Source organism: Neolamprologus multifasciatus, chromosome 16 (assembly GCF_963576455.1).
Source record: "Neolamprologus multifasciatus chromosome 16, fNeoMul1.2, whole genome shotgun sequence".
NCBI classification, from domain to species: domain Eukaryota; kingdom Metazoa; phylum Chordata; class Actinopteri; order Cichliformes; family Cichlidae; genus Neolamprologus; species Neolamprologus multifasciatus.
The window spans coordinates 4,609,209-4,630,445 of NC_140454.1; the positions used below are offsets into that span (position 1 = coordinate 4,609,209).

At 40.1% G+C, this 21,237-nt stretch overlaps 1 protein-coding gene across 1 annotated transcript in view; it reads left to right on the forward strand.

Moving 5' to 3' along the window:
• The window catches only part of pdia5 (protein disulfide isomerase family A, member 5), a 95,349-nt gene that overhangs the window by 7,314 nt on the left and 66,798 nt on the right, over window positions 1–21,237 (forward strand). Inside the window, exons 2-3 of the mRNA XM_085135983.1 lie at window positions 12,494–12,620; window positions 16,596–16,683. Of these exons, the coding sequence (XP_084992109.1) occupies window positions 12,494–12,620; window positions 16,596–16,683 (215 nt within the window). The remainder of the gene's footprint in view (window positions 1–12,493; window positions 12,621–16,595; window positions 16,684–21,237) is intronic.

Genomic DNA, 21,237 nt, shown 5'->3' on the forward strand with positions numbered 1-21,237 from the left:
TTGAAAAGTCTCAACAGGATCTCGAGCTTTATTGTGAAAGGTTTATGTGGAACATAAACAAGCGGACACGCGATGGTGTTACCGTCGTTGTTGCTAACGACAACGCATAAAAACAGGCGCTTGTCCGTCCGTAGTGTGGTTATATTAAATATAAGAGAAAGAGAGAACTTTAATAAATTAATATAGCCACTACAGTGACCATCAAAATAATGAAAAAATATTGCCGTAAACAGTTTATTTTGCGACACCACGAAACAAACGATAGCGTAAAATGAAACGGACGTTTTTATATCATCATCCGATATATATCGTTATATCGAACAGCCCTATTGCCAATCTTTCTGAGCTTGCAGTCAGTCTGAGTTGGACTGTGATTAGAGATTTAGACCGATTTCCTCCCGCCAGGTGACCTGTGAAGTCGCCTTGCAACTCGGTCGCTGCAACCACTTTCAAGAGTATCAATGCAATCGCTGAGCAACTGTCAGATTTGCATAGCTACAAGGCAGTTGCTGTCCTATAGTGATGTGCGATACCACTGATTTCCTTTCCGATCCGATACCAAGTAATATTCAGGGTGGTATCGACGATACTGATCCGATACGATACTTTGTACAAAAACGTCTTTTATTTATTGTATCTCAAATTATAGCATCATAATGATTACAGGACATCAGATTACTTGTTCTTATCACTTAATAATGTTAAGTTCATCATATAGAAATAAAAAAACTGAAGTTGTGCTCTATTTGAACACGTTGCCTGCCTGCAGCACTAAAGGACTCCGTGAGAGACGTCTGTCTCACCCTAGCAGCACCTGTCCCTCTCCTCCTCTTCAGTTCGCCTCAACATACGCTCGTCATATTCTGTGATATGATTTACTCTGAGGTGTTTGACAAGGTTAGTGATGTTGCCACAACCATACATGCCAACCCTCCATTTTTCCGGGAGAATCCCGGAGCCACCATTCTCCCGAATTTCCACCTGGACAACAAAATTGAAAAACCATATCGCAGAATTCATAGCGTAGCCCAGCCAATTCCAGTTTCCAACAATGGCGGCAGCTACTTAGTTTTAATATTACTCTTATTTCTCTTTCTGGGTCGCAGAAAAAAAACTTTTAACATATTTTCAGGTGAGAATGTAGCTGTGTAAACTTCAATTATCTGAGCCGACCGACACATCGTCTTCAAACCCCCGCGGTCTTTCGCTATTCGGGTTAAACATGTCACTTTGATAACTTAAAAATGTTATTGTTTGGCTTTTTCAGTGTTTTATTCGTCCGTGAGTAAATCGGTTTGGCTGAGATTTAAGTTATTAGATTAGATTAAATTAAATGTAACTTTATTAATCCATTGGGTGGGTTCCTCCGGGGTTTTCACACAGCTGAATAAACATCAAACAGAAAACTAATTAAAGAAAGTGTGAGACGATCGAGAGTTTACGTCAGTTATATTTTAGATAGCAAGGAGCAGACGGCTGAGTTTCACTCCACCGAGGGAGCTCGTGACGTACTACCCAGCTTTCTTTAGACCACGAAGGGCGGGTCCTCAGGTGGAAGCAGCTTCTGAAGTTGGACACCCCCGCTTTTTCCGGGCCGGCTAACAATAACGGTGACACATAATATCAATATTTTAATGTGAGAATCGATTCTAGAACATAAATGATTGGTATCGGAGGAATCAATATTTCAGGATCCGCACATCACTACTGTCCTATTTAAACTCAAGTGCAACTGAGCCACTAGTGTTATAAGTCTGACTAAATTGTTGGCGGGTTGTTGTTATTAGCTTCCAAAAGGTTGATTCTGTTCATCTTGACGCGGCGTTTTCAATGTGAGAAATGTTTTGTCACTAATCCAAGTGACTTCTTTAGTCTCAGCTCACTGCAGCTCATTTGCACAGTAAACTGAAACCAGCCCATTGAATAAACAATGGGCTGTGAGGTCAGTTCCTTGATCATTAACATGCAAATTGTTAAACGTTTCTCCCATTGAAAACGCTGCGTCCAGATGCATGATTGAACAAGCATCAAGACGTTGTTATTATGTGATATCAGCTTATCCCAAACATATTATTTTAGGTTCTTTGCACGTTCCGTATCAGATAAACAAAACAAAAACAGTTTGGCAATAAATCCTTTGTGATATTTAGAGAGTTGTTTTTTTAAAAGCTGCGGCTTTTAGTGCTGTCAGATTATATTGTGTCTCCAGATTGTGTTTGCCAAAATCAAATTGATAATAAAGGTAATTATTTCTCTTGAGTTGACTCACCAAGTGGAATTAGGGGCAATTTACCTCTGTAGAGTACAGAGGTAAAACAAAAAAAGCTTGTTTTTCTTCTCCTGCTCTGTGCTCCTCGTTCTCATTTAGCATTCCCAGTGGAGTCTGATACCTGTGAAAAATGAGCGCTGCTCCCCTTGTATCTAATCTCTATTCATCGGCTTTGTACCAATGAGGTTGTCCACCTGTAGAGGGTGGCGATAATGGGGAAATGTGACGTTGGGAAGGTGCGAACACAACACAATTATAATGGCTCTCACAGCGATGGTAGGTGAGCAGAGCTTTTGGAGCTGTTGTTGTGGTACACAGCTTGGTGGTTGCTAGCCACTAGTGGGATTTCTGTTTATTGGTTATTCTGCTGATGGGTCACTCGAACAAAGATGTCCTCAGGTTGAGGTCTTTGAAAAACTGGCACATTTTAAGAACACTGGTGTATTTCAGCTTAATACACAACATTAAGATGGTATTTACTAATTCATTAATCAAGCAGTAAACTGGGGATATGACTGAGCGGTTAACTAGAATTGAAATGATACGACTTGGATTATATATTCATAAACTAATTCTTGGTTTGCCTTTTTTTTTCTTGAAGAAAAATGTGGAATGAGCCTTATCCTTTCATCAGTGACAGTCTTGATGGTCTGTGAAGTATTAAATCCTACTTAATCAGACTCCATGATAACATTTTCTTTCTTGTTTGAACGTGATGAAACTGTAATGTCAGAGCTTTCTCATATTAATATTTTGAAGTATGAAAAATCTATTAAATCGGCTATTTTTATCTTATCAGGTAACGTCTACCACTGGACACATCCCTAAATTTCAGCATGTTCATATAATGTATTAATGTAAGTGGGCTGCTCGATTATGGCAAAAATGATAATCTCGATTATTTTCACTGAAATTGCACGTCTGACTCCGCGAACCCATAATGTTTCCACACCACTGAAGTTTTTTTTTTTACCTCTCTTTTCAACCAACAGCAGTCACTCTCCTCTCCAAATAACTTCTGCTTAGCTTTCCGAGCTTCCCTCGGGTCCTCTTAATCAGCGGTCCCCAACCCCCGGGCCTCGGACCGGTACCGGTCCGTGAGTCGTTTGGTACCGGGCCGCGAGAGTTGAAGCTCAGGTGTGAAATGTATAGTTTTATATTGAACATAAGTGTTTGTATTATGATTAAAAAAAAAATTAAATAAAACCACTCAATGAAAACAATAACAAAAATATGCTCTTAACTCTGTAAGGTCAGGTGGATCAAATTCGATACATAAATTTAAAAAAGAAAAAGAAAAAAATCTCTATGCTATCAGCCGCCACAGCGAATGTTAACATAAGAAAAAAAGCACAATTTTGACAGTAAATCTCAGTTTTCTACATGATAAAGAAATAATGTGTAGTAAATTAAAGAAATTGGTTTATCTATTAGTTTGGTGTAGTGTGATTGAGAATGGGGGAGGCAGAAAAAACAGAGTGATTCTGAACCCCGGGCCTTATATTTGACACCCCTGATATAAAGTTACAGAGCTCAGGTTTTTGGTAATTAGTAGTCCATCATTGTAATACAGAGCTTCCTGCTGTAGTTAATTTGCTGTATTGTGGGTTTTTTGTTTTTTTGAGACTATATGCTAATCAGCAGCAGTCATAACTTAATATGGAGTGTTATATTTTTGATTGAACAGAATAAATATTATTATTATGTATTATGTATTATTTTCAACTTGTCAGCTTTTCTTTGTTGTGGTTTCAGTACTTCCTGTGATAACTCAGACTGAATGTAATCTTAATGAGAAATTAATTCTAAGACTTTCACATCAGACTGAGGGTGATTGACCCTTTGCCTATCAGTAATGTCAACTGACAGCATAATGATTCAGTGTGCTAGCATAAGGATACATGTGTTTGCTTAGTAAATACGTTGCTCACTTAACGATTTCAACATGAAATTCCATCCATCTTCTTCCGCTTATCCGGGGCTGGATTGTGGGGGCAGCAGCCCAAGCAGAGAAGCCCAAACCTCCCTCTGTGTCCTGGGTCTGCCCCGGGCCTTCTCCCTGTGGGACATGCCCGGAGCACCTCACCCAGGAGCCATCTTTGTTAGATGCCCGAACCACCTCAACTGGCTTCTTTTCATGTGACGGAGTAGCTTTCTACTCTGAGCTCCTCCCAGATGCCCGAACTTCTCACCCTATCTCTAAAGGAGAGGCCAGCCACCCTTCAGAGGAAGCCCATTTCCGCCGCTTGTATCCGCGATCACGTTCTTTTGATCACTACCCACAGCTCGTGACCATAGAAATTGATAGCTTCGCTTTTACACTCAGCTCTCTTCACCACAACAGATCAGCACAGCGTCCGCATCACTGCAGCCACAGGACCGATCCGTCTGTCGATCTCCCGCTCCCATCTCCCGTCACTAGTAAACAGGAACCCGAGATACTTAAACTGCTCCACTTGGGGCAAGAACTTGTCCCTGACCCGGGCACTCCACCCTTTTCCGGGCGAAGACCATGGCCTCAGATTTGGAGGTGCTGATTCTCATTCCCACCGCTTCACACTCGGCTGCGAACTGTTCCAAAGAGAGCTGGAGGCCATCACCTGATGAAGCCAACAGAACCACATCATCTGCAAAAAGCAGAAATGGGATTCTGAGACCACCCAAGTGAAAGCCTTCCTCCACTTGGCTGCACCAAGTGTCCATAAAAATTACGAACAGAATAAGTGACAAAGGGCAGCATTGGCAGAGCCCATCACTCACCAGGAATCAGTCAACTATGAGCCAACTATGCAGACCAAGCACTTGCAACGGTTGTATAAGGATGAATGGCCCATAGCAATGGGCCAGACACCACATACTCCCAGAGCACCTGAATTCAAATTTAAAAAAAAAATGAAATTAGAACACATCAGGTTTAAGTTTGCATTAAAGCGTTCATGATACGGTGTATCGTAAAATGAATGTCAGGCCGTACAGGACAGGTACAGTATTCAGTGTAGGGTGTCATTCTGCTGATTATCTGAGATTAAATGCCAGGTGTCCGTGTCTCTTTACTCTGGACTAGGCTGTAAAACTTGTGAATAGAGTCGGTACGAGTTAATGAGTCAGTGAAACCTATATACTTCTGTTTTTGAGCATTGGTGAGTCTTTCTGTGAAGTGGGTCAAACAGATCTAGACGCTTGAACAGACTCATCAATGACAGTGGGGACATGAGCACTTTTAAGAAGCATATATCTTCTTAGTTTTCATCATAAGCAATTATCAATAGGAGATAAACATTAGGTGCAATTGTAAAATATTAGTTTCAGATCAGTTTCTGCTGGGCGGCAGTGGCTTGCTGCTTGTGATCCATTTAAGTCGAGCTTTAATCATTAACCATTCGAATTTTATGGACCACAGTAGCCTGATTGCACAAGTGATTGAGTGTTCAGAAACCATAGACATATTCATGAAATTTACATTCCACTTGGCAATCGTCATGTGGGTCAGTTACTAGAAATTCAGGGGAAAATAGATCATTATGCCCTCATGGTAATATATACATTTGCATATGCAATTCACCAATCTTCTCAGACTGTAGCACAGTGCACCATGTAATTTCTTCCCCCATAAATACATCATCTTGATTCAAAGACTGCTTTGAAACCATAGAGGACTATTTATGAATATGCTAATTTATTTCCTGGTACTGATACTGAATGCATCATGCTCAATTTCAACCTGTTCAAGATCTTTTTTGAATTAGAAGAGTTTAAGGATGAACATAATAAAGACTAATGTCTCCAAAAATGGAACATTTTCACATATTTTCAATAAATAACCAAATAAATTAATTACATTCTTTAAATGTGATGCAAATAATGAAAAATTTTCATTTTTAGAATGATTTACTGTACAAAGTATATCGTGGGCTCGTTTAACTTCTGTCTCCATAAGACAAAAAGAACCAGAGTTTGCTATGAATACATGGGGAGTTGAACTGAATGATCGCGATACCAAGGAAACTGTTTCAAGACTGCTATTATCTGATAGGAAATGGTGTCCTGTACTTATTATTATACTTATGTACTCTCACATTTATCATCAATAACTGCTATTTATTGCACAAGGCTAGCAACTGCAGAAAGAAAAGCACCGCCAGCATACAGCGAATAAGCCAAAGGCTGTGAAAAGGAACCACATTCTCATTCCAACTATTCTTTTTCAGTTACTTTTAACCCACATCTCATCTGATTGCACTTGAAGTAAACCTCTGCGTTCTTCTAGTTTAGCCTTCTATACACGTGTCTGATTGTAATAAAACTCTAGCATAAATCATTGGTGGTAAATGGCCTGTATTTGTATAGCGCTTTTACTAGTCCCTAAGGACCCCAAAGTGCTTTACACATCCAGTCATCCACACATTCACACACTGGTGATGGCAAGCTACATTGTACCTACACCCGCACTGACAGAGGCGAGGCTGCCGGACACTGGCGCCACCTCTGACCACCACCAGTAGGCAACAGGTGAAGTGTCTTGCCCAAGGACACAACGACCGAGACTGTCCAAGCCGGCAACCTTCCGATTACAAGGCGAACTCCCAACTCTTGAGCCACGATCGCCCATATGGTAATGCTGCTTCTCAAGGCTGTCTTTCTATTGTTGCACATCTGCCACTTGAAGATGATGCACACTTTGGATGGTGTAAGGTGCTTATAAAGAACAATAACAGACTTTGACAGTAGAAAACTCTGTTTCTCTCCTTGAGTTTTGAAAAAACATCAGTTACCAGCAGACCTTTACTGGAATCCAACCTTTCAGTTTAAAGTTCATCTCTTGATGAACTGTTTTACTTCATTAAACCAAGCTTTGTTGGCCTAATCACTTTGTTCCTTACAACAGCCAAATTAGGAAATTTTGTTCCAATTACTGGAAACTCTCTGAAATATCAAACATAGCTGGAAGGTTTGAAAGTTGGCTCTGGAAAGTTTCTAACTTTTGCCAAAGATGGCAGCTTGCTTCATATTAGACAGAACTGTTGATTCATTAAATCCTATTTCCATCTTCAGTCAGATATTCCTAGTCAGCCACTAAAGATAACCATCTGAGTCTAACGTTGTTTTAACTCAACACCAGTGCATGTATATGTACGGCTATATAAATACTAGATTTATTAACGATTTACTGGCATTTTAAGAGCCGAGAAGGACTAAACATAATAATATGAGGCTAGACAAGCAGAGGCCTATAGCAGATGGACTCCTATTTGACTCTAGACTACTTTAGTATGCAGAGGTTTTTATGATTATCTTAATGACATCCCCACTTGGGTTGTGTCTGTCCAAAGGATATTGCTCCAGAAGTCTTGTGGTTTCTTCAGATCCAAACTTAATGCAAATCTAACCTGTGCTGCCATGTTCCTTTTACAGCAAAGAGTGTTTCTCCTTTACAACTCTTGCAAAAAAGCCATACTTGCTCAGTCGTTTTCTAATTGTGTTGAACTTTAACATTTAGTATACTAACTGAGGCCTGTAACTTCTGAGTGTTTCGCGGTCTGAACTTGGGGTGAACTGGCTGGGATGTCCAGCTCTTGGGAAGACTGACTAGTCTTGAATGTTTTTCACGTGTGAATAATCTCAATCTGGACTTCAAATTGTTTGGAAAGGCTTTTTAACCCCCTCACAGCTTACTGAGCAGCAGCAGTTGCTTCTGTAAGATCACTGCTGATGTCTTTACCTTGGTATTGTGCTAACACACATCTGACCAGACCACCCAACTCCCAAAACTTCTGCTTTTACAGTTGCGGTCGCTCTTGCTAATGATCAGTTATTGTATTTAATTGCATTTAATTAGCAGCATCTGTTTACTCCTTACTCAGTAAAGGAAACAGCCTGTGTGTGAAAGCCTTACTGCTAAGACTTTATATAAATATAAAATAAATGGATTATAGTGCCACAGTGGTTTGAATATACTGTTTTGCTCTAACACAGGGTCATTTTGAGTCCTTTTTCAACTCAAATGTGAATTAGCGGGACGCTCTATTCAGAGCCACTTTTCAAACCGACAGCAATTTAAAAAGGAAAAACAAAAGAATGAGTGTGGTAGTAATTTGATTATTACAATGAATGTTGGTTTGAGAAACTCGCTGTGCTCCTCTTGCGCAGAGCAAAGACTCATGGTGTCAATGTATTTATTGTCATTTTTCTATTTGTTTCCCCATCATTTAGTTTTCATTAAGATCTATGTCTGAGTTCTGTGGTGCACTATGTGTTATGTTGCACCACTTTACTTTGTTCCTTTCCCAATCAAGTAACCAACAGCTCCATTGGTGGCTTGATAAAAGCTACCTTCAGCCTGTCACAAGGGGTCACCACAGCAGGTACCACATCTTTCTTTTTTACACCAGGTAGTCTTCCTGATGCAACCTTAAAAGGGTTTTGCATCTCTAACTGGAACTGCACCAGCAACCTTTCACTTGCCAAGCAATTGTGGAAACCAGGGGTGGGGAACTTCAGGCCTCAAGGGCCGGTGTCCTGCAGGTTTTAGATGTGTCCTTGATCCAACACAGCTGATTTAAATGGATTTAAAAAAACCTCCTCAACATGTCATGAAGTTCTCCAGAGGCCTGGTAATGAACTAATCATTTGCCTCAGATGTGTGTTGACCCAGGGTGAGATCTAAATCCTGCAGGACACCGGCCCTTGAGGCCTGGAGTAGAGATGGACCGATCCGATATTACGTATCGGTATCGGTCCGATACTGACCTAAATTACTGGATCGGATATCGGAGAGAAATAAAAAATGTAATCCGATCCATTAAATATCAAAAAAGCACCTCACAAAACTTGAGACACGGCGTAACTCGGCTCATAACCGTAGCACGTCGGAGCAGTCTGCGTCACGTGATAGAGCGGCTGTGTGTATTTGTAGCCTCGCTACCAAACCAGCATTTCATCTCCGAGGATGTTTTCTCAGAGAGAAGTAAAGCAAGTGTGTAAGTTCATCTCTGAATGTCTGTAAAGCATTCCCAGGTTAAGCTTAACAACCGATATATGGAGCGACTGCCTCTTCTTGCTGCTACTTCAATCGTGAAACTGCTTAATGATCAGCTGATCAGCTTTTCTGTCGCGACTCCGTCTCTCTTGTCTTTGTTTTTGGTCCACTTCGCGCCAGAAAGAGGAAACCAGCGGCTGAACAACAGCAGCACGTTTAAGCTTGATAAGCTGTTGTTAGAATTTATTTAATATTACTTTCTACACCAGGATCTTTTTCTACGCAGCTGACGGCTGGTAACTGTGCAGGGGCGGATCTAGCAAAGTTTAGCCAGGGGGGCCGATAGGGCATGAACAGGGAAAAGGGGGCACAAAGACATACTTTTCTTTCTTATTCTCATTTAAAATGTCGAGCTTTTAATAAATAATTATCTGAATCTTACACCCAAAGTTTTAATCTGATGTAAAATATATAGAAGTCCATTACTGTATATAGTAACTGTTAAGTCTAATATACCCTAGTACTTTTTAGTAGTAGTACTTTTTCCTTTGGGAAAGTACCATCTGTGCAGTCTGCAATTCTGTTGAAGAAAGATGTTGAATCTATTTAATTATTCTTGAAAAATAATTTATTTCTGTGCATTTTTTTTTCCCACACTGCATCAAATTAAAGTTGATTACATCGATTAAGCATCACGAGGTGGGGGGTGGTTCCCTATTTTCTTTTGCTGGGAGTTTGCAACCCTATTAGTTATGTTGCTTAATATTTCTGCTAAGTACTCTTTAAAATATCGGAATAGGGAGGATGGAGCAGGTTTAAGTTTATTAGATTGATCAGTGTTGCTGATCTATGAAATATTTTGGGTGCAGTGTATTTTTTACATACAGGTATAACAGAATAGCTTTAGTGTTGTTGTTTATTTAAACTTGAGTATGAACTTATACAAAAAGCAGCAAGATAAAAAAAACAACAGTTTTATTGATTAAAAAACACACTATATCGGATTCATATCGGTATCGGCAGATATCCAAATTTATGATATCGGTATCGGACATAAAAAAGTGGTATCGTGCCATCTCTAGCCTGGAGTTCCCCACCCCTGGTTAAACCGTTAGACTATGGATCCACCATTTATGGCTTTATGTTTGTCATTATGTGTACCAGAAGAACCGTTTCAGAACATCATTGAATATTTAGGAAGTAGTAACTGATTAAGCAAGAATCAAATTTGGTTAACTTGACTCTAATCCTTCTTGGGGACCATGAAGCATCACATTTCCTGACAGCCTGCCATCTCTTCTCACCTCACCCTTATCTCGCCTCCATCCTGCTGTCATAACCACTGAATGCCTAGCTAGGGGCTACCTGGGTGACACTTGTCTAAATAGACAAGTGTCACCCAGGTAGCCTCTAATTATCCCGCCCTTTGCCATCTGCTTCCCATGGGTCCAGAACAAATGCTTACACAGCTCGTGTTTATCTTGTCACATCAGTGTAATAAGACCACTGCACAAGTTACAAAACATAAACAGACCCCAGCCCTATATTTAATATTCCTCACATTATATATGATATATACTGTATGCAATACGGGGTATTTAAGTTGCCTCCTCTAAGCCTTTTAAGCTCTGTGTTCATTTTGAAGTTTACAGATGGTTTACAGAAAACAGTTTCTTTTTGTTCCTTGTAGTCTCACAACAGGAGAAAATCAAGTGCAGAATTAAAATTAGAAAGTAAGCCTGACAGGTGCTTGTTTCCAGGTTATAACAGCCGTCACTGAGGGAGCAGGCCATGTTTGGTGTCTAATTTAGTTCTCCGTAGGCAGAAATGAAGGGCTTTTTAATGAATGGTGATGGCAGAGAGATAATTACAATGCACGGAAATAACTTTATATGGCAGAGTATAACCAGTCTACTCTCTCTCTCTCTCTCTCTCTCTCGCTCTTTTTAATTCCATAATTTGTCTTTGATTAAAGTGCACGCCTCTCAGTGTGGGATTTGTTTTCCATATTAGGCCTTTCACAGTATTAGCTCACCTACCAGTGTCTGAAAAGTTAAAGGAGGCGTTCAGACTAATGATACAAATCCCCTCCTGTTGCCGTCTGCTGAACCCACTCGCTGTATAGGATGATTTTTATAAGCAACATTCTGTCTTGTTTGTACCATTGTAAAGGAAAGATAATCAGTAACTAGGGATGCAACGATACCAATTTTTTCAAACCGATACGATACCGATACCTGGATCTGAGTACTTGCCGATACAGAGTACAAAAAACGATACTTCTACCACACACACACAAATGCAGACAGGTTTTATTTTATTCTCTGCCGATAAAAAATAAAATCTTAATAAAAATCACCACAAAAAAATTTCAAGTGAAAAATAAGCACTTCTGTTAAATTATTGCGGAGTCTCCACATTGTAATTTAACAAAATATCACTGAACTATTGGCACTGTCTCGAGCTTTCAGAATAACAAATAAACAGAAGTGTTTATTTATATTTCATATTGCAGCTCGAGTATGCTGAGAAGACGATGCAAACCTATGTTTTCCACGACCGGCATTGGCTGGTCATCCAGAGCGATAAAATGAGTCAGAGCCTCTGTTATTTTAACTGCCCGTGGATTTTCTCTTGACATTTTTCATCACTTTTCCAAAACCTGAGTTAAAGTTGGCTGTTCCACACTGCTGACATTTTGTTTAGCCTAGCTACAGCAGCCTCCAGTTTCTCCTTTTTTATCTGGAGCCGCCAGTCTCACTCGTCTAACCCTGTGCCTGTTTAGCGCGGGATGTCCCCCTAGTGGCCAATCTAAAAAACTACAACAGAAATGACAAGCCACCCTCTGATTAATGAAATAAGTTGGTATCGGTTCATGGTATCGGTTAGCTTTTACGAGTATGAGTACACACACATTTTACAGTATCGGCCCTGATACCCGATATCGGTATCGGTATCGGTGCATCCTTATCAGTAACTGTATAAATGCTGGTGATGCTCTTATATACATGTTTGGTTCAAGGAATACTCAGTAAATATTGTGTGTTTTAGGACTAGGTCATCAAAATTGATCCTGCTGGACCACTTAATGTATAAAGTGAATGCTTATCTAACCTGAAAACACTGACTTATTGATTTGTTCTGAAATGGGCTAATTTACTAAATAATAATTTGTCTTTTCTCTACATTTAATGCTATGGAGAGATCTTATTTTGGTAATATTTGTGAATGTGTGTGTGTTTCACCAGGTGTGGCTCCTGTCGGTGCTGGAGGCAGTGAAGGTGTCTCCTCTCATAGAGAAAGTCAGTGACCACAAAGACTTCAAGAAGCTGCTCAGGACGAGAACGAACGTTCTGGTGCTCTACACGGAAACAGGTCAGAGAAGCCAGACGTCCGGTCGTGATCGGTATACCATATATGGGTGCAGATTTTTCCACAAACACGCACACGACAAATTCACTCATTTAGTTTTTGCTGCTGTGTCTGTCAAAGGAGGGGTTGGGGATAGACTATCACGTTAATGGCTTGTGGATAATGGTATTATCTCAGTAACTCTCAAACACTGTCGCTGTAGAGGTTGTTGTGGAGTGCCGGAAAACAACGTGCATTTCATATACATGCAAGTGGTAACTATGGCTGCACAGCTATGGCCAACATGATTATCGCAATTATTTTTGAGCAGTGTTGAGATCAGCATTATTTGTCATGATTTTCCGTTGCTTTTTAGTGTGATACAAATGTCACGCAAACACAGCAGCACTTTCACATCCATGTTGTGCCACATTCCCACTAAATAAAACCGGTCGCGTTTAGTGGACACGCGTCTTTTGGGGAAATGGAACGTGGCAACGTGGGTGACGTCGGTGCATCTTTGCGAGCTGATGCGCTGCACAGATTGGCTTTTATGGATTTGATGTGCAACCGCTGCATTGTTTTCCTTTGCCTTCATTCATTCAGTAAGTTCACATGGATGAGTGAGTTAGTTGTATTGCTTTGCAGTGCAGGCACAACTCTCCACCACTGTTTGCATACGATTTGTTCCTGATTAACTCCACTTGCATTTCCAAACAACAGATGGTGATCGCTTCTAGGGACAAGGTCTTCAGCTTTTGCTACGACAGACATTTGATTGATTGATTGATTTTGTATGACTTGCTCTGTGTTATATCACTGCAGTTAAGGGTGCCTAGCAAACTTTGCACTAAACAATGCAGGGAACAGCTGTGACTTGAGTTTTCAGTATCACCAGATTGTGTTCATTTAATTGTGGGAAGCCAAATATATCATTAAGAATACAATTTTATTAATTGTGCAACCCTAGTGATAACCATCATGAAAATGCACGTTTTAGCATATTTTATGATTTGAGATTGAAGGCGTGCAATGTCATCTTGTTGTCAGAGAAGGTAAGAACGAAATTTGCAATTTCAGGAAGCCTTAGTTACTAGGGCTGCCACGATTAGTCGACTAGTCACGATTACGTCGACTATCAAAATTGTCGACGACTGATTTAATAGTCGACGCGTCGTTTGAAGCTTTGTAAGATCCCAAAAGACGCAGGAATAAGTAGCAGGATTTAAGAGTGTAATAACGGACTGAAACAGAAGATGGCAGCACTGCATGTACAAGGATGCCAGCTGCCGTTAAACCCCGAAGAAGAAGAAGCTGTGTCCCAGAATTCATAGCGCAGCCCATGCTTCAGTTGACAACAATGGCGGCAGCTAGTTAGTTTTAATATTACTCTTATTATTCTTTCTGGGTCACAAAATAAACGTTTAACATATTTTCAGGCGAGAATGTAGCTGTGTAAACCTCAAATATCTGCTCAGTTTATCAAGACACCACATATCTTCAAAAGCGCTCCGACGTTTTCGGAGACGTCTGTTACCCACTAGCTCGATAGCTAGCCGGGGGCTAGGCTAACTAGAGCCGTGAGAACACCGGACTCCCGGAAGATCGTTTTCAAAGCCACCACCGTCTTTCGCTACTCAGGTTAAACATGATATATAAGTCACTTAGATAACTTCAAAATGTTATTGTTTGGCTTTTTTCAGTATTTTATTTGTTCCTGAGTAAATCGGTTTGGCTGAGATTAAAGTTATAGTTTTTACACAGCTGAATAAACGGTCAAGCAGACAAACTGATTATCAGAAGTGTGAGATGCTCGAGAATATACTCCGGTGTCCTGTTATATTTTAGATAGCAAGGAGTTTATTAAACTTCACCGAAACAATCTGCAGATTTCATTAAAATTTAATAAACTATCATCTTGTCTTTATTTTTAGTTAGCACATACCTTAAACACTTAAAGCTGTAAGCTAATGATAGTTATATAAGAGCAGATGCTGCTGGTGCAATAATCTATATGTTTTATGTCCAATGGATGATGATCTGATTAGTCGACTAATCGCAAAAATAATCGGTGACTAGTCGACTATCAAAATAATCGTTTGTGGCAGCCCTATTAGTTACTACATCTAAGTGTATTATTTTTAAGAGCATCCTAAATCATGTACAGTCAGATGCCTCTTAAGAGCTGTTTCCTTCAATTGTGGGTGTGTAAGTGCAGCTGATGCGCAACATCAGGGGTTCAAAAAGGCCAGATTCACAGAGTTGGATTAAGAGAACTTGAGGGGTGCGTGCCTGTTAACTGCATGTGCGGCTGATTGTCTTTTGTTATGATTTTTGCTCTTGTACTTGGAAACTGTCTGATTTTTGTAGAGGGAAAACACCAAATTAATTAAAATTCCTTTAATCGCCAGCTCTAATTAGGAAGTGCTTTTGTGGAGTGGCACTTTGCCCAAATTCGATAGCATTCATTAAAAAACATTCTAGCGCAGTATCTTCAAATGGATTCAGAAACAATGTTTTGCCCAGCTTTAGCCTCTAGCTCGCTTTCAAAGAATGATCGCAGCGGTCTATTTCAATAAGGAAATTGGAAATGCTTATGGAATTAAAGAGCAGCTGTTAAATAGAAGCTAAAATGGTCAAATATAATTATACAGCTCTAAAGTACATTTTGTTTCCTGCTATCCATTAGCGAATGCTTACGCACCCCAGCAGCTTCTAATTCCATTTTGCAGATTTCCAAGAAGGAGTTCTTCCTGTTCATAATAAAAAAGAAGCAAACTTATATTGCTCAATAATCCACGGAGGACTTTGAGGCCTCTTTATAGCCACAGATATATTTCTTGATTAATGAGCCATATCAGCCTATATTAGCCCATTGGCTTCTATGTATCCAGCTGCGCGTCGGATTGATCACCGGCTGTAACTTCATCCAGACATTCCTGCTTTAAAGTCACTGAAGATTGCCCTCGTGTAGGCCTTGATTATACCTCAAGGCACTTCACATTCATTCCCCCCTGACTAAACACAGCCGTGCCCTGTTCTGTGTTCATCACCAGCCTCTGCAGTCAGTCACATCCCTGCTGAGTTTTGATCTGGTTGGTATTCATCATCCTTAACGCTGTCAACCAGTCGGTACCTGCTCACCTCCTATTCCGTACTAACCCTGATCCTGAGTTGCCAGATGTTTTTGTTGCGAACTCCGAGGCAGAACCCTGGGAAGTCGTGGCAGTGCCCCTACATCTAAATATAGTCTTTGCCTGGAGCATTGTGAGGAGCTGTTTTCTTTATGCAGTGAAAAACGCATTTGGCTTCAGGGGAGTATAAAAATGATGTACTGCGTTGCACAAGAGCTGGAATATTACACTTTGTTTACTTTACTCAAAGGGATCTACCTAACTTGATGTAGCTGATGAAAATCAGTAACATCACACAGAGTATTGTTCTAGCTGGTGCAGTTTATATCCCACTAGTTTCTCTTTCTTAACACAGAAGGCAAGCTGCACAGCTCAGCCATATTGTGAGATATTGTGCACGTTTCCGGTGGTTGCGAACGCTCTAAACTCGGCGATCCCATGCAAACCTTGCTGTTGGGATCATGCAGTTGGTGCAAACATGTTTGCTATGCTTTCCCATTTGTCGCACAGCTAGCGAGCGCTTCATTAGATCCAGAGTCTTTATGTCGCCTTATAATCCTTCCATCTCCTGTTTAGTCACACTATTGTAAGATTTTGAAAGCTGATGTAACTTAAACCGCCTCGCTGAGCCCATCCGTTGAAAGGTAGTAGAAAATGCTCCCCCGTCACCCTTCTAACCCAGACTCAGCGATGTCTTTCTTCGTCACTCGGTGCTTTAGAAAGACCGTGAGCTCCACTGTAACTCGATTCTTTTTCTCTGTGCTTGTCGTGACAGTGTCTCCTGTGTCTCATGGCTCTGGGTTGTCCTGGGCTATTGAGTGGCTTTGGTAACAAGGCTTGACTGCGCTTTATTCTGTGTCTGTAGCTACATCAGGGGACTCCCACCTGAAACTGCTTTCTGATGTCGCCCAGACGGTGAAGGGCCAGGGGACTATCGCCTGGGTCAACTGTGGGTAAGTAAGGGGGCGATTTGAGAAACACATTCTCAGACTTCTTTCTCTAGAAGTCTAAGACTCCCTGACATTACAGACTGTTTTGTCCTAGAAATCTTCTGACAGCAGTTATAAGGCCAGAGCAATTTACTCCTCTCAAGAGTGTCTCTGCCACCATCCATCTGCAGAATAATTTATGGCTTTTCCACTGGGGTGTAAATGGCCTCGTCTCACTGGTTCTACTGGCACAATCTGACAGGAGGCCACTCACTTATTAAAACTATTGAAGTTTTTAGTCTAAAGTATTACATCTCTTTACAACATTTTAGTTCTTCCTTTTCACCGGGTCTCTTTCTTTCTGTTTTCTTTTGTTTGTTTTTTGCAAAAGGTAAATAAGTGATAATCACGTCTCTTGCTTAAAGTTATGTGCTATTTCTCAGGTGAGGGCGCCACGTAATTATGGGTCATACAGGTTTTTTTTTCTCCCGCCTTTTTCGCTGCATTTAATTTTTTACCTTACGTTTTTTGCATGTTTGCATGTGCGTAATTTCAATTTATTAGTCAATTCATTTCAATTTATTAGTTGATTTCATTGGTTAAAAATCAATTGATACTTGTGCCAATAACACGATTTTGGTGTTTTAAAAAAATGCTAAATGCTGCCATAGTTTACCTCAAGAAATATTTTTCAAACCCTTTTTTCATTTAACATTAAAAACAGAGCTTCTCTCAGACATAATTACAATATTTGAAGAGCTTAGAGGGAAGTCTAAACTTAATAATAAACACAAACAAGTCATCTTATAAAAAAATCATCATCTAAGGCACAGGTCTCGAACTCCAGGCCTGGAGGGCCAGCGTCCTGCAGGTTTTAGATGTGTCCTTCATCCAACACAGCTGATTTCAATGGCTAAATTACCTCCTCAACATGTCTTACGGTTCTCCAGAATCCTGGCAATGAACTAATCATTTGATTCAGGTGTGTTGAAACAAGGTGAGATCTAAAAACTGCAGGACACCCCTGATCTAAGGAGATGAATCGAATCAGACAATTATAACTTTTTAATATCTCAATTGGTGGAGAATTTACACCAGAAATGGGCTCCATAGAGGCAAAATTTAAAATCTGAAATCAGATAACGATACAACAAACACATAACAATGATTATAATATAGAAGATTAATGCAAATATATATATAAAAACAAAGAAGTTAAATGGATTGAACAAAAATATTCTAGATATGTGTTAAATGCAATGATTCGAAAGGGACCTTTTTTTTTTTTTCCATCGTGTGTGGGATGTGCAGATTGTGATGGGAAAAATTATTTCTAAACCGGTCCCGCTACAGCCTTAATTTTTAAATTGGTTTAATCAAATATCAGTACTTAAAGAATGAATGGATGCTGATGGGCCTTAGTCTGCTAAGAAGAAAACAAATGGGCTTATGGGTACAACAAATGTTGTCAAGCCTGCAATAAAAAAAAAAAGAAAAAAAAACGTTTTTTAAGGGAAACTTTTGAATCTTTATGGGGAGCATTTATGGATTTTTGTCAACAATGGCCTGATCTGAAGAGGATGTGGACAACTGACAGTTTTTCATACTTCCTCAATAAAGACGACGTTAAAAAAAAAAGCTCCTGCTCTTTTTGAGAATAGTCAAATTGATATTGAATTTTTAAGACCAGTACTGATATTTGGTGGCTTAAAGATCCAGTGTTCCGAGATATTGGCCAATATTCTTTCGGAAGCACGAAACATAAACAGATTTCCCTGAAATGTTTTACGTGTAGTTATTTTTTTACTCGTTTACGGTAAGCCCAGCTCTGCTCAGATAAAATGGTTGTTGTATTGGTGGCGTTCCAAAAACGTTACCAACAGAGAAGTTAGAGCGCCCTCTGGTGGACAAACTATGCAGCGTTTACGTTTTACTTTTTTTTTTCTTTTTTCTTTCTTTTAATTGGCTGTGGTAAATGCAGCTACCAGTAGATCAGCAAATGGCTAATATTGGCCGATAACAGGCCTTTGGATAAATCAGTCCCTTTCTAGCAGAGGCCTCCCATATGGAAAAGAAATAATAAAAACTTATATGGCTTAACTCATGAAAGTGGCCACTTTCTCATTACTTTCATATATTGTTTTAGTAAGTATCCAAAACATACAAGTTTCATTATATAATTTTTCAAGGGATCTTATATCTGTTTTTACTCTTGTATGCTTTTCATACAAGTTTCACACAAGACAGATACAAAATTGTTTTTGATTTTTTTTTAGTTTTGCTTTTGTTTTAGTTTTGCTTTTTTGCCAAAACTCAAAAGAAATTATGAGCCAATCACAAAACAAATCTGTGACCTGTCAACAGCCCCAGATGTCATATAGGGTTTTAGTCTGTTTTGGCTGAGCCACAGTGAGAAATTTGTTTCTAAGCCGCTCCAGTGTAGTCTCTAACTGCTTTAAAGTGAATCATTGCTCTGATCCCAGGTCACATGCAGGTTTTAAAGGACCTCTGTGTCACTTAAATGTGACGGATGAATCCACATGATATGCGGTGAAACTGTTGCAAAACCATATTTTAGGGGGTTTTGGTCCTTTCGCTTAACAGTTAATTTAGTCATAAAGAAGAAATAATTATGCACGTATCCCACACTTTTCCTTTTAAAGGGAGAACAATACACGTCATGACTTTCTGGAAACAACAATCCCAGGCTCGCTCTGTGGAACTGCTAAATGCTAGATACTTCAAGACACAGACAAGAATTGTTTTCGCCAAGCGTAACTTGGTTTTCTCCCCAGTGATCTGACTTGATCTTGTTGTTTTCCGTGCCCTTCTGATGTTCGGTTCCACTATTTCTTTTTACCTGTCAACCCATCACCTGTCTTCTTTGCCAGATAGGAAAGAACAGATCATAAAACAGGAAACTATGAGGAAGGGAGTAACTCCCCTTTGACACCTAGTGCACATGCCAACATTCACAATCTCTCTCAACCTTATCCGGGATTGAAGACCGGGCGGATAGAAAGGAAAAGAAACTAAATACAAACCGGTGCGAAGGAATTGTCAGAGGTTTTGGTTTCCATGTTTCCCTACAAAGACACTCCACGATGCGTGTCTTTCTTGAGTGTTTACTTTTTGACTCACCTGCTGTTTTTTGTCAGGGAGACTATGGAATTATCTCTCTTCCTTCTCCAAGAACTCCAGCATTTAGGAGAGTGTGCGAATGCTAAGTAGAGATTCACACCGAGCCAGATTCCCGCCAGGGGAGCTAGAGCAAGCTGGGTTCATCACTACAGGACACACGGACCCAGTGCCAGGCTCTGTAGCAAAGCATTGTGCTTTTTGGCATATTTCTCGACAGTCTCAAATGGAGCGGGTCCAAGCTGAAGCTCCAGCTGAGAGCTCATGGTGGACAGAGGGAGAGAGAGTAGAGTGCATATCGCTGTGTGAGAATGGTCATCTCTGCCAACGAAGAGAGCCACAGAGGCCAGAATGACACACTTTGAACAGATGACAGGGACCTGAGTGTTGGCCAACTGGGATCCACCCGTGAGATGAATGATCTCATACAGGAAGAAAGGACAGGACTGGGCTGTCCCTCCTAAACTCCACTTCAAATGTAGCATAAACAGAGCATTGAAACACATGATCCTGTAAGGGACCGTGTGAAAACCAGAACACAAACAAATGAAGGGATTAGGATTTGCGTTTTAGAAGAGTAATAATTGAATGGCGTGCAGAGCTTCATCCTCTTTGCGCGGTGAATCCATTATTAATCCTTTACAAAGTGGCTCTGTTGACTTTGGCCTAGTGTGAAGGTTTGGCTCCAACTTGTTACTTGATTCGCTAGTCTTTGAAGCCTTCCTTTCACAATCACCTTCTTCCAGGTATTTTGTGGTAAACTATGGTTGTTCCAGTTGACCCAGTGATCTCCAGTTACTTGTGAATAAAGGAAATATTGAACTTTTTTTTTCCTGTTAATTTACAGTTATGGAAAAATACATTTTTGCACAAGACTCCTTTGTAAAACCAAGTATGCCCCATGATTTATGAGCGTGTAGAATTACCTTTAGCAGCATTGATGTGAAGTAACTGTTCTGTGTATAGTTTGATCAGTCAGTCAATCATTGTGGAGGAATGTTGGCCCACTCACACAATACCTTGTAATGACAGTAAATAAGTAAAAAAAAAAAAAAAAAGGTTTGCTTGAAATTCTTGCAAATTTGTTGAAAATAAAAACAAAAATATAACACACAGTATTTAAAACCTTTTCCATCACTGTGTAAATTGAGCTCAGGTGCATTCTGCTTCCACCAAGCATCTGCCAGATATTTCTACAACTTGATTGGACTCCACCTGTGATTAGGGATGGGTACCGGTATCGGTTCTGACATAAACGGTAGTAACCAGACCGAAAAGCAGCGCACATTTCGGTGCTTTATTTCGGTGCTTCTTTTTCCTGAAATGTCATACACTTTGGATTCTAGCCAATCATTTTACCTTTGCAAGGATAGTAGGCGGGCCCAGGTACGTACGTTCTTTTAGAGCAGAGCTACAGATTAAAAATGCCCAAGGCAAAGC